Source organism: Barbatula barbatula (assembly GCF_947034865.1).
Source record: "Barbatula barbatula genome assembly, chromosome: 6".
NCBI lineage: Eukaryota > Metazoa > Chordata > Actinopteri > Cypriniformes > Nemacheilidae > Barbatula > Barbatula barbatula.
Genome location: NC_136765.1, coordinates 1,125,030 through 1,139,280, shown reverse-complemented (window position 1 = coordinate 1,139,280; position 14,251 = coordinate 1,125,030). Strand labels below are relative to the sequence as shown.

Here is a 14,251-nt window from a genome sequence, read left to right as displayed (position 1 = left end):
TGCTATGGCGTTTTCAATAGGAACCCCATCTGTCGGTTCGACACAACGTCGAGAGACCGACAGAAAGGGAACGTCTCGGTTACGTATGTAACCTCTGTTCCCTGATGGAGGGAACGAGACGTTGTGTCCCTCATGTCACAACACTAGCCGTCCGCTGCAGCGATCGTGAGATGCTCTCAGGCTCCTCAGCACAAAAGGTGAATGAATGAGCACGCCGGCTCCCCTTTATACCCGGATATCCGGGGGCGGAGCCCGGCATGCAAATTTCATTCGCCAATTTCATTAGCCTTTTCAAAATAGTCAGAAGATGATAGGTTCTCAAGGGCGAACCCCATCTGTCGGTTCGACACAACGTCTCGTTCCCTCCATCAGGGAACAGAGGTTACATACGTAACCGAGACGTTTCCCTGAGATGAGTGCTTGTAGTTTTAAGAACAAATTTCTGGCTTTTTATATAGTAAGTATTTTTTCCCTGTATGATCGGTAGAAAAGTCTTGTAGAATTAGACCGATCATCTGAAGTCGTAAAACTTCTCATTTTGAAACATTGTGATTAATGTTGCTTTCCCAGTGACACTGTTCATGCATGAACAGAGTGTTCTTATGCCGTCCACACTGGTTGAACTGTCATGTGTGATTTCTAAATATTGTTCCTGGTGAATTATTTTCTGCTGAAGCAGTTGATCAGCAACAATCTTAACATTGGGAACCCTCTGAATGAGATCTGCATAATTCTTATCAAAAAATGCTGCTTTATCCTCATCAGTACTCAGAAGCAGCTCATCTTTCTTTGGATCGAGTTCATCTTTCTCAATTGTTGCAGTCCACACAGTGTTTTGTTCCTCGTCTCTGAAGAGAGTCATTTCAAGATCCTTCCCCGAACGACCTTGACCTTGAAGAAATTTGGAATGACATCTCTTCTGAGTGTGATCCCTTCTTTGGGATGGACCGTGGCACCAGGAACTTTAAGAAAGTGTGTTGTTTTCATCCGGAAAGGCTTGTCAGGTCTGGGATACTTGACTGTATTGCTTGATATTTCTTCTTTCTCAACAGCATTTTTTAAATGATCATCAAATGGAAAAAAGTAGAGATGTAGAATGAGAGGATCTTTACGAGACATGTAGATAAGAAGATCACAGTGTTCTTCCCATGACATTATCCAACTTATAATTAATGTTTCAAGAGAGAATGATGGGTGGACAATTTTAGCATGAAATCGGGTCAACTGCACGGCCTCTTCATATATTCCTTCATCATTTATGCTGAGAGCTTTCACAGCATCTTTGAGAGAGGGATCAGAATTCCCTAAACAGAAACAATGGGGGAGATGAACTTCTTCCAGTTTCACTGAGATCACCGTCATATCAATCACTGGACCGATTCGGTTACACTGCAGATTCTCCAGCTGTGCGTTGAGGAACCGAGCATCTAAGACATGATACTGAAGGGTGACCTCACAGTCGCAGACCCATCACATTCTGGTCCTGATACACTCGTAGCTTCCTGGCTCAGTGCTGACAGTGAACTTTGACATGTCTTCATCTGTACAGATCAATGGTTCAGTCTGAACCCACTGATCAGAATCAACTATACTGATGCAAGACTGACAGTTCAGCAGTGGGTGAATATTCTGCTCAGTAGGTTTGAAGCTGTAGAACACAGAAAGAAGAAATAGTGAAATATAAACAGAGCAAAAGAGCACATAAGACTTCAACTGCACCAATGCAGGATATCATGCTCACATTTGAACAAGAATAAAGAGAAAGTTCACCCAAAAATCTACTTTGTGTTATTATTTACTCCCCCTCATGACGTTAAACATGTTTACAGAATTTCTGGCGTCTTCTGAACACAATAAAGATGTTCAGGTGACATCTGAGAGTTCCCTTTCTGTCGGTCTCTCGACGTTGTCTCGACAGAATGGGGTTTGACTTGAGAACCTACCTTCTCTGACTGACTTGAACAGGCCAATGAAAATTGGCGAATGAAATTTGCATGCCGGACTCCGCCCCCGGATATCCGGGTATAAAAGGGAGCCGGCGTGCCGCATTCATTCACCTTTTGTTCTTCAGAGCCTTCGCATCTCATACTGACGACTCCGCAGAAAATATCTACGTGTTGCTGGTCTTACGACGTGGTGCAGCGGACTGTCCCTGTTCCTGTGACTTCCCCTGGGCGTCTCAGCAACCTCCAAGGCATCTCTCTAAAGAGCGAGCCCTTTTCAGGGCTTAGAGTTTTTTCCAGCGCGGCATGTCCCGCTGTGCTCGTGGGTGCGGCGCACTCATCGAGGAAGGGGACGGACACGATGTCTGCCTCGTGTGTCTTGGACTCCAGCACGCTGAGGCAGCGTTTGTGGATACATCTTGCCCGCACTGCGGGCGGATGGTAATTCAGACGTTGCGTTCACGGATAGCTGCGTTCTTCCGAGAATCAGCCGCCACCTCGAGTGCTTCCCGTGCTGCGGCAGCAGTGGCATCAGCCCTGCCGTCCGCTTCGGCGAGCACCGAGGGTGATCGGGCAATTACCGTGAGCCTCAATCCGTCAGCCATCGGCTCGCGGACCGTTCACGCCCCGCCTCGCTCGTCTGACCGTCCCGGAAAAGGCGGTACGCCGCCTTGTTCCTCCGTCACGTACTCGGACACGGGGTGTGTATCGGAGGGCGACCTCTTGGCATCCGACCCCGACGAGTCCTTAGAGCTTCCCCCTCCGGGGGGTCGAGCTCAGGACGAAGCGGACGTTGAGATGTCAACCATGCTTTCCCGGGCCTCCGCGAGTATTGGGCTGCAGTGCACCGCACCGCCTCTTCCCCAACGCTCGCGGTTGGACACGTGGTATCTGGGGACCGGCCGTGACTCTAAGCCACAGTCGGCGCCGGTACCATTCTTCCCGGAGGTGCATGAGGAGCTCAGTCGGACCTGGAACGCCCCCTTCTCGGCGCGTGCACGTCAGACTAGCTCGGTCGCCCTGACTTCCCTCGATGACGGGGCAGCTAAGGGCTATGTCGACATCCCTCAGGTGGAACGTGCAGTCGCGGTGCACCTGTGCCCGCAGACAGCTGCCACCTGGAGAGATCGACCAAGGCTCCCTTCAAAGGCTTGTAAGTTTTCGGCATCGCTGGTGTCGAAGGCTTACAACGCTGCGGGTCAAGCTGCCTCGGCTCTTCACGCTATGGCCATCCTGCAGGTCCATCAGGCCAAGGCGTTGAAAGAGTTACACGAGGGAAAGTCCGACCCAGGGATTATGCAGGAACTCCGCACTGCCACTGACCTCGCTCTTCGGGCGACGAAGGTGACAGCGCGAGCCCTGGGTCGTACGATGTCCACATTAGTGGTCCAGGAGAGACACCTTTGGCTCAACCTTGCGCAGATGCGGGACGCTGAGAAGGTTCGCTTTCTCTACGCTCCCATCGCGCAGGGTGGGCTGTTTGGTGATACGGTCGAGGACTTCTCCCAGCAGTTCTCGACTGTAAAGAAGCAGACGGAGGCGATAAAACATATCCTGCCCCGCCGCGACCCGGCCGCCTATCGTCCGTCGAGGTCCCGCGCGGCGTCTGCTCCCCAGCAGCCCCGCCCCTCGCCGACTCAGACTCCGGCTCCAGCGCCCCCTGCACAGGCGGCCTCCCGGAGAAGGACGTCGTCGAGGAGAGCACCATCCCGTCACCAACCTCCCCGGTGAACCCAGGGAGATCGAGGTCACCGGGCCCGACCCTGGCAACTACATCGCTAGAGGGTCGGACTGGGACGGTGCCTGCCCCGTCCCAGCAACACCAGCCGGGCCCTTTTCAGGACCTGGCGCCCACATTCTCACAGAAAGAGCTTTCTCTCTCCCTGGGTCTTTCTCACAGCCGCTCTCACCCTCCGCAGGACGGTGCTCGGCAACCCCACGTTGTGTTCCGGCGAGACACACGGTTGGGTATAACTCTCAGTGGCCACCAGCACCCTCAGTCAGACGGTGCGGTATGCCGCGATGTCGCCCGACAGGCACCTCGGCAGAGCCGCTCTCCTCCCCGGGGTTTCCCCCACGGCGAGGGAGCCGTACTGCCAGCCATCGAACCACCCCCCACGGGGGCAATGAATCAGATCGAACCTTTGGTCCCCCTGTCTCGGTCCCTGGGAGCCTGGTTGGCTCTTCTCAGACCAGCACGGTGGCTAGAGAGAACGATCCGTCTCGGCTATGCGATTCAGTTCGCCAAGCGCCCACCCAAGTTTCGGGGCATCCTCTTCACATCAGTGGGAGTAGATGCTCCCGTGCTTCGGGCCGAGGTCGCTACCCTTCTGGCGAAGGGGGCGATCGAGCTCGTCCCTCTGGCCGAGATGTACTCCGGGTTTTACAGCCCGTATTTCATTGTCCCCAAGAAAAGTGGCGGGTTGCGCCCCATCTTGGACCTGCGTACCCTGAACAAGCACCTACACAAGCTGCCGTTCAGGATGCTAACGCAGAAGCGCATCCTGACGTCCGTCAGGATGCAGAGCATCCTTTTCCTCGGTATGGAACTCGACTCTGTCTCCATGATGGCACGTCTTTCTTCCGAGCGTGCCCAGTCGGTGCTGACCTGCCTGAGGAGCTTCAGCCAGCAGCCAGCGGTCCCCCTGAAACGTTTTCAGAGGCTCCTGGGACACATGGCGTCCTCGGCGGGGGTGGTCCCCCTCGGGTTGATGCACATGAGACCGCTACAGCACTGGCTACAGAGCAGAGTTCCTTGGAGTGCGTGGCACACCGGCAGCAGGCGGGTCCCGATCACGCCCTTCTGCCGGCGCACCCTAACCCCATGGTCTTCAATGACCTTTTTGCGGACAGGGGTCCCTCTTGGGCAGGTTTCGAGGCGCGTCGTGGTGACGACCGACGCCTCCCTGCAGGGTTGGGGTGATGTGTGCAACGGGCATGCAGTGTCGGGTCTCTGGACGGGCCCCCTCCTGCGCTGGCATATCAATCGCCTAGAGTTGTTGGCGGTGCTGCTTGCACTGAGGAGGTTCCTTCCCCTCGTGCAGGACAAGCACGTGCTGGTCCGGTCGGACAGCACGACTGCTGTGGCGTATATCAACCGACAGGGTGGTATTCGTTCACGGCAGCTATCGCAACTCGCCCGACGCCTCCTCCTGTGGAGCCAGCAGGTGACGAAGTCCCTGTTAGCCACTCACATCCCGGGCGACCTGAACCAGACAGCCGATGCGCTCTCTCGTCAGTCGACGCCCCGTGGAGAGTGGCGGCTCCACCCCCGCGCAGTCCAGCTCATTTGGGTGCAGTTCGGGCAGGCACAGGTGGACCTGTTCGCCTCCCTGGACACCACCCATTGCCCGCTTTGGTACTCCCTGACCGAGGGCCCCCTCGGCACGGATGCCTTGGCGCACAGCTGGCCGCGGGACAAGCGGAAGTACGCCTTCCCCCCAGTGAGCCTCATTGCACACCTCCTGTGCAAGGTCAGGGAAGAGGAGCATAAAGTGCTACTAGTTGCACCTTACTGGCCCAACCGGACTTGGTTCTCGGAGCTAATGCTCCTGACGACAACTCCCCCCTGGCCGATTCCCCTGACGAAGGACCTTCTTTCTCAGGGGAAGGGCACGTTGTGGCATCCGAGACCAGACCTCTGGAACCTCCATGTCTGGCCCCTGGACGGGACGAGGAGATCCTGAGTGGTCTACCCCCAGCGGTGGTAGAGACCATTGTTCAGGCAAGGGCCCCGGCCACGAGGCGGTTATACGCTTTTAAGTGGCGCCTCTTCTCGTCCTGGTGTTCTTCTCGTGGAGAAGACCCACGGATATGCTCGATCGGGAGCGTGCTGTCCTTCCTGCAGTCGAGACTCGAGAACAATCTCTCCCCTTCCACGCTGAAAGTGTATGTAGCCGCAATTGCCGCTCATCACGAACCAGTTAGTGGGAAGTCTCTGGGACAGCACGACCTGGTCATTAGGTTCCTGAGGGGCGCGAGAAGGCTGAATCCGGCCCGTCCGCGCTCCGTTCCCTCTTGGGACCTCAATGTGGTCCTGGCGGGCCTCCAGAGGCCCCCCTTCGAGCCCCTCGGAGTTGCCGCTCTTTCTCATCTCTCGATGAAGACGGCTCTCCTAGTGGCGCTCGCTTACATCAAGTGGGTAGGGGACAAGCATTTTCCGTGGCCGCGGATTGCCTAGAGTTCGGGCCTGGTCAATCTCACGTTATCCTGAGACCTCGGCCTGGCTACGTGCCCAAAGTTCCCACCACTCCCTTCCGGGACAAGGTGGTGAACCTGCATGCGCTCCCTTCTGGGGAGGAAGACCCAACCCCTTCCGTGTTGTGTCCAGTACGCGCGCTGCGCCTCTACTTGGACCGCACGCAGAGCTTCAGGAGCTCTGACCAGCTCTTTGTCTGTTTTGGAGGTCAGCACAAGGGGAGGGCTGTCTCCAAACAGAGGTTGGCGCACTGGATCGTGGACGCCATCACTATGGCTTACCGATCGCAGGATCTCCCGTGCCCGCTTGCAGTGAGGGCACACTCCACCAGGGGTGTGGCCTCCTCGTGGGCACTGGCGCAGGGCGCCCCTCTGGCAGACATATGTAGAGCTGCGGGTTGGGCTACGCCAAGCACCTTCGCGAGGTTTTACAGCCTCCGCGTGGAACCGGTATCTGCCAGAGTCTTACGAGACACCGCCAGGTAAGTCCGGCAGCCGGTGGGCGTACGCCTGCGATAGCACCCCTCCACAGGTGAGACGTGGTGCTATCCAGCCTCCCCTCTTCCCTCCACGGGGGCGAAGAGTAGGCATTCCATCCATCACTAAGCACTCCTCGGCGGCGGGCTCGGCGGAGCGGCCCTGCCCCCCTTGACCTGTTTCTGAGCCCTAGCAGTGACTTAAACAAGGCCTAGTGCTCCACACGTAGTAACCCCCCCACAGGGCGGTTCCGTCTGTTGTCTTCTCATGAATGGCTCTCAATCGATGGCCCATGACCTCTCCCAGGTTTACTTCACCTGCTCGCGACACCCTCTCGTGTCTGCATGTTCCCACGTGCTCTCCCCTATCTGGTGAGACCGTGTGTGGGTCTCCACTAAACTCCTCCCTGCGGTAGGAAGTGGTCTCCGTAGCGCGTTCCCTCAGGGGGGAATGACGCTTCCCAGTGGCCCTTACAGTGCCGGGCGGCTTCTCGCTGTTAAGAGAACTAGGCCGCCGTCTGTGACGGCCGGAGGAAGGGGCTCCCATCTTGTAGGTAAGCTCTGGACCCCTTCCCTTCCACTGGAAGGTTGCAATTCATGCTAGCGCCCACGTTTGACACGCCCAGGCCAGTCAACGTCGCTTCGCGAGGAATTGTGACGCGGCACAGCGCTGTGGCGTTTTCCGAGGAACCCCATTCGGTCGACACAACGTCGAGAGACCGACAGAAAGGGAACGTCTCGGTTACGTATGTAACCTCCGTTCCCTGATGGAGGGAACGAGACGTTGTGTCCTTCATGCCACAACGCTGGCCGCCCGCTGCAGCAGTCGGGGCAAGATCCTCAGGCTCCTCAGCACAAAAGGTGAATGAATGCGGCACGCCGGCTCCCTTTTATACCCGGATATCCGGGGGCGGAGTTCGGCATGCAAATTTCATTCGCCAATTTTCATTGGCCTGTTCAAGTCAGTCAGAGAAGGTATTTTCTCAAGTCAAACCCCATTCTGTCGACACAACGTCTCATTCCCTCCATCAGGGAACGGAGGTTACATACGTAACCGAGACGATTTCCAGGCCTCTGTCAGGATTTGGTCAGGGTTGTTCCGGTTTTTGGCCACTAGAGGCCCCCATTGTGCCTTTTGACCCTTTTGTTTCCACTTGGCACCCAGCCTCAGTGAAGCTGTGAACGTTTGTTGCTCCAGTTGGACTCTCTTGGGGTACTCTGTTTTTGTTCTCGTTTATTTATTTATTTTTTGGTTATCTTTTGAGGCTTTTTCTACTGTACCTACTACCTTGGGGATTTACTTTTTGACTAGGAGGATTACCTTTTTTCTCTTTGATTTACTTTGGACGTTGTGGATTTATATTTTAGCCTAAAGAACTTTACTTTTTATTTTATTAAAACTCCGTCTCAAATATTGCTATGTTTGCCTCATCTTTTGGGTTCTGACAACTATCAGTGGCTCAGTTTAAGTGACTGTTCTCACACCGGAGACCCGAGTTCGAAACCGGGTCCTGACAGAAACACAGAGCCAATATGAACCAAGAGGCAGCCAGTTCCCAGGACCTTTTTGCCACACTGTCCCACCACGAGGGGACTGTGCAACGCCATGAAGCTGCTCTGGTTCAGCAAGAGGCCTTGATGGCCAGACATTCTCAACTTCTGTCGGAGATGCTGACTTTCATAAAGCAGATATCTGATCGACTTTCCCCGGCAACCGCCCCTGCCCCAGTACCTCAGATTCAGGTACCCGTGGCAGTTAACTCCCTGGCTAAACGCCTCCTAGACAGCCATTTGTACGTTAAGCCGGAGAAGTGTGAATTCCATTCCTCCAGAGTACAATTCATGGGATTTGTAGTGGAACCCGGTCGAGTTCAAATGGACTCCAGGAAGGTAGGGGAGGTAGCAGATTGGCCCACCCCCAAGTCCATTAAGGAAGTTCAGCGTTTCCTGGGCTTCACAAACTTTTACCGCAAGTTCATCAAGAACTTCAGCTCAGTGGCAGCTCCTCTCTCAGCTTTAACCAAGGGTGGCAACGCAAGGTTTCTGTGGGAAAAAGAAGCCGAGATGGCCTTCCAAGGACTGAAGCAGCGCATCCTCTCTGCCCCCATCCTGACAATACCGACTGCGGATGAACCTTTTGTGGTGGAGGTAGATGCATCAGAGGTTGGTGTTGGAGCTGTCCTGTCTCAAAGGGGTGAAGACAAGAAGCTCCACCCTTGCGCCTTCTCACACCGGCTTACCCCGACTGAGAGGAACTATGATGTGGGGGATCGTGAACTCAGCGGTTCTCTCTTAGCGGTTAAGATGGCATTGGAGGAATGGAGACACTGGCTCGAAGGGGCTTCTCAACCGTTTCAAGAGCTTACGGACCACAAAAATCTGGAGTATATCCAGCAGGCGAAGCTGTTGAACTCCAGACAAGCTCGATTGTCTCTTTTCTTCAGTCGATTCCAGTTCATCCTCACCTATCGGCCCGGGTCAAAGAATCTTAAACCGGACGCCTTTGTCCCGAGTCTACGCTCCCGCCATTCGAGAGGATTGTAATGGAAATTTTCTAGTCTAGCTTCTTGATGTGTCTATCTATATGTTTATGAAGTTTCTATCTATGTTTTCTTCTCTATGTTATCATGTTTTTCTCTATACGCGTCATACCACTCTGCCTTTGCCCTCGAGCAGAGGCCAAGATGTTCTGTTTGGAATAACGGGCATCACTTCTCGGAAACCAGCTCGGGATTCTGGCTAGGGGGCAAAGGGAGGGGGTTTTCACGTTTTAATATATAAACTCTGGGTGCAGAAGGAAAGAGTGCCTTTGCTCTGCACCATGCTCATTGCTTATGATGCAGATTAAACGACAATAAAATACTTTGCAAAGTACCTGATGTCTCTGTGTGTTGCGTTTGTCAAAATTGACTCACCTTGATTAAGGAATAAGAAAATTCCACAACAATTTGGCGACGAGGATGGGATCACAAGGCTGACGGAGAACGGACTAGAGTTGACTGATCATCCTGGACATAGCAAATCCAGCTCTAACCCCATACAGGGACGAGAGAACTCTACTCCGGACCCCAAGCTGACGTGATCCCAAAAGAACTCAGTGCAAGGCACAAAAAGGAAAAGTGGTGAGTCAGATACATTTCTAAAAAGTCTGTAGAGCAGGGACTACTCTGAAATAGTAGATTTCTAAAAGGTCTGTAGAGCAGGGACTACTCTGAAATAGTAAATTTCTAAAAAATCTGTAGAGCAGGGACTACTCTGAATTAATAGATTTCTAAACAGTCTGTAGAGCAGGGATTACTCTGAAATAAAATAGAATTCTAAAAAGTCTGTAGAGCAGGGACTACTCTGAAATAGAAAGAACATTTCTAAACAGTCTGTAGAGGGGGACTACTCTGAATCGTGAAAAATGGGACAAGGAAGATCCCATATGAATATGGATAAACCAACATACAGAGAAATGAGGAAAAGGTGGGGAACGGGAAGTTTACAAGGCGTACCCTATTTAATAGAAAAAGCTTACTTTCCAGAAAACGGTACATTTAGTACCACAAAATTAGAGAAAATAAGAGAACACATGGGGAAAAAAGACATATTTAAAATGTCCAAAAGAGAAAGGGAAAAATATGATGAAGCGTGTAAATGTTTAGAGTTATGGGAGAGGGAAGCTAATAGACGTGACTATGTTTTTAAAGGAATGGCATTGGAAGAACTGCCACCACCGAAAACTCCATTGTACCCTGTTTTGCTTGAATATAATGATTTAACCCCTCTGTCTTCTTTACCCCCATCTATGACTGAGTACAAACACCAACCGGAGGATGATTGTGTCCCTCCTCACCGACATCTGAACCCGATCGAGGCAGCTCCAGTGCCCCCACCAGTATCTCCACCAGCACCAGTGCCGCACATGCCACAGCCCGCGGTGCGTCAAAAGCAAGAAAGAGTGCATCTAGCACCAACAGACAAAGAACTTTTGACCTTTTGCAAAGAATTCTCACCCTCAATGAAAGAATTAGAGAGACTGTTGAAAGTCAAACTGAAACCATCTGACCTAAGAAAGCTACAGTGTAAATGGCCTGTGGAGGAAGTATTTAAAGAACATTCTGGACTTCAACCTGATTCAGACGGACCGGACATTGGTCCGTTCGAAGGACATCTCAGATCCGCTTTTCTGCGGAACCTCAGAGAAGAGCTGAGACGAGAAGTGGAAAAATCATGCATCGAGCCAGATCGCGCGAGAATGAGTGAGATTGTCCGTCATGCTGTACACGCCGAAAGACAAACAGGCAAGAAAGAGCTTCAGAAGAAAAACACACAAGATAAAGAACTCCACATGGCTCTAATGAATATCGGAGGAGAACACAGAAGAATAGGAAGATGGCGAGGAGGTTTTAAACCCTCTAGTAATTATGATCCAGAGAAGTGTTTCAATTGTGGAAAAACGGGGCACTGGCGAAATGATTGTCCTGAGCCTCCAGGAGCACGGAGGTCGAAGAAAAGGTAGATGGAAGTGAGGAGGTGAGGCATCATTCCGAGGGTGGTGAGTATGATTTCACTTAGCATATGCAATGAAGAAATGCTTTTTCCTACTGTATGCAATGAAGATCTGCTTAGCTCACATTCCATGATGAATGAAAACGCTTTCTGAACTTTGCTAAAATGCACAATGCTTGTGTGCAACAAACCGCTTGAATTTTTGATAGATTCAGGGGCAACAAATAGCCTACTGTGATTCACAAGAAGTGTTTAAATTTGCCAGAGTCTAAACTAGCTGTGTTTTCCCTAAATGCTAGTGGCTCTAATGTAAAATAATTTATGTCAAAAGGGTGCAATGTGAGTTGGGGAGTGTCAAATTTCAACACAGGTCTCTCATGTCTGACTGCTGCCCGATTCATTTGCTGGGCAGAGTCATAATGTGTATGATGACAGATTGAGCATGATACCAACACGACCCGAGTGCAGCGCTCGTACAGCTGTACGATGTAATATTGAATTACGTAAATATGATGTAGAAAGTTCTGCCTCACAGAGCCTCATGACGTTGATTACAATGGTGTGGGGAGATGTGGGTGTTTTGCTGACAAATATGCGCACGCCATAGAATGGGTTAAAAGGGATGACGTGCAATATTCAAATTTGTTGCACGCCCATCGTGAGAATCATGCCTGTCTGTCAGCAACAAGGGGACTTGAAGTGTTTTCACACACAAAAAGATTAATGATGAGTATTGACATACCATACATTTTGGGAAAGGTGCCCTTTCAACTGTTGATAACAGGAAAATATTATGTTTGGTTGATTAGGAACTGTGAACCTGTTGTGTGATAAAGCCCAAGGGTAATTTTCGTCCACGCAAACAGCAATACCCCCTCAAAACAGAAGCCTAAAATCAGAAGACCTTAATGGCATAAGGCCAATATTTAATGAGTTTAAAAAGATTAAAAAATAAAGGCATAGTTGTGCCATGCCCAAATTTACCGGTGCGCAGGCCTTTGTGTTCTTTTCTCTTATCTTTTAAACTGGAAACAAAGTAAATGTCTCCAAAGTCCAGCTGGCAAAACAATTTGTTCGGTTTTTGGGTCACGAAATTACTGACCGCGGCAGACAGCTGTCCGCAAAGCGTGTCTGCAATTACAGACATCGCAAGTCCAAAAGCAAAGAAGCAATTGATATCATTTTTAGGGACCAGTTCTCTGCTCAGACAGCAGAGCTCATTGCACTCACACGCGCATGCGAATTAGCAAAGAATAAAAATGTAGACATTCACACAGAGAGTAGAAATGCATTTGGTGTAGCTCATGATTTTGGCACACTGTGTAAACACAGAAACTTTTTAAAAGCTGATGGTAAAAACATTCTTAATCAGACACCGGTTGCTGATATGCTATCTGCCATTCTTCTCCCACCAGCCATTGTTGTGTGTGACTATGCCACACACACTTTTGTATCTGAAACAATTTCTACAGGAAGCCGACAAGCTGACCTTGCAGCAAAGCAAGCAACATCGGAGCCACAGACAGATTTTCTCCAGAAATCACTAACAAAACTCTTTCTCTTGCAGAGATGCAAACATTTTGCAGAACCAGCTGAGCGTGCACTCTGGAAGGAGTGCTCATGTAAATACACAGACAATGTTTGGGGGGGCCCAAATGGCCTCACCTGTTTGCCAAAACATTTTTTCTCTGCTTTTGCGATTTTGACGCATGGCCTAGACCACGCATCAAAAGGGGGGATGTTACAAGGCAATGTGTTTTTGTGTTTTTGCTCTCAAAATGTTTGTGCAGGTCAAAAGAGCAGGAGCAAATGGAGCTGACAAATCATTACACAGCTTCCAGGAAGTCGTAGGAAAGACATGCCTCCCACTGCAAAAAGGTGTCCAAGGAGTGGCAACTCCAAATGGCCATCAAAATGGCATCCACAATGGCTCTTCGCAATGGTCGTGCAAGCGACAGGAGGAGCGACACTGCTGGTGCTCACAAAGGGAATCCACAGTTCGAGAATTATAAATTAGAGATTATAGAATTTTGTTTCTGTGCAACACTATATTCCAAGTTTAATAAAATGGTATGGGGAGGGACAGTGTTACCCTAATTCTGATAGGTACTGGGGAACAAATATGTATTTGTGTAGAGGTACGTGTACCTCAGGTGATGTGGTGGATAAGGCAACAAAATTTGAAAATGTGGGCCATTATGTCCCCTGGGACGGCCAAATAAAAAGGAAAAAGAGAAAGTTTTAGACTAGCTCTAACTCAGAAAAATTTTAGTTATGAGGGAACGGGAGCAACTTCCCAAATAAGACTGGAAATATGGAAAGTGACGAAGGCTGAAGCAGGTGGTGTTACCAATTCTAGTGGGATTTTAAGAACTGTTTAGATAGAAGAATGAAACCTGTAAGAGAAAGGGCGTTGCTCATCTTACGGGTCAAAGTATAAAGATTTTGGTTACCATAATATGGTAAAAGGGGGGAATGTAATGGAAATTTTCTAGTCTAGCTTCTTGATGTGTCTATCTATATGTTTATGAAGTTTCTATCTATGTTTTCTTCTCTATGTTATCATGTTTTTCTCTATACGCGTCATACCACTCTGCCTTTGCCCTCGAGCAGAGGCCAAGATGTTCTGTTTGGAATAACGGGCATCACTTCTCGGAAACCAGCTCGGGATTCTGGCTAGGGGGCAAAGGGAGGGGGTTTTCACGTTTTAATATATAAACTCTGGGTGCAGAAGGAAAGAGTGCCTTTGCTCTGCACCATGCTCATTGCTTATGATGCAGATTAAACGACAATAAAATACTTTGCAAAGTACCTGATGTCTCTGTGTGTTGCGTTTGTCAAAATTGACTCACCTTGATTAAGGAATAAGAAAATTCCACAACAGGATTCTCACATGTCTGTCCTTCCAGTCGCTAAGATCGTGGCCCCGATCTCGTGGCAAGTTGAGGATACCGTGAGACGAGCTCAAGCTACCGAGCCGGGCCCAAAAGGAGGTCCCGCCAAACGGTTGTTTGTTCCCAAGACAGCAAGGACCCAGGTCCTTCTGTGGGGTCACTCCTCTCGCCTCACCTGTCACCCGGGCATAGGCCGCACCTTGGAGTTCATCCAGCGAAAGTTCTGGTGGCCCACCATAAAAGAAGA

The 14,251-nt window shown here is 50.7% G+C and overlaps 1 protein-coding gene across 1 annotated transcript; it reads right to left on the bottom strand.

Annotated features, from left to right (window-relative positions):
• Positions 1 to 858: 858 nt before the first annotated feature.
• LOC306895387 (NACHT, LRR and PYD domains-containing protein 1 homolog) lies at positions 859 to 1,874 on the bottom strand (the record flags this gene model as incomplete). Its single annotated transcript, XM_079458610.1, is given in 3 exon segments — positions 859 to 1,470; positions 1,474 to 1,648; positions 1,828 to 1,874. Coding segments are annotated over 3 exon segments (834 nt in total).
• Between the last annotated feature and the right edge of the window lie 12,377 nt (positions 1,875 to 14,251).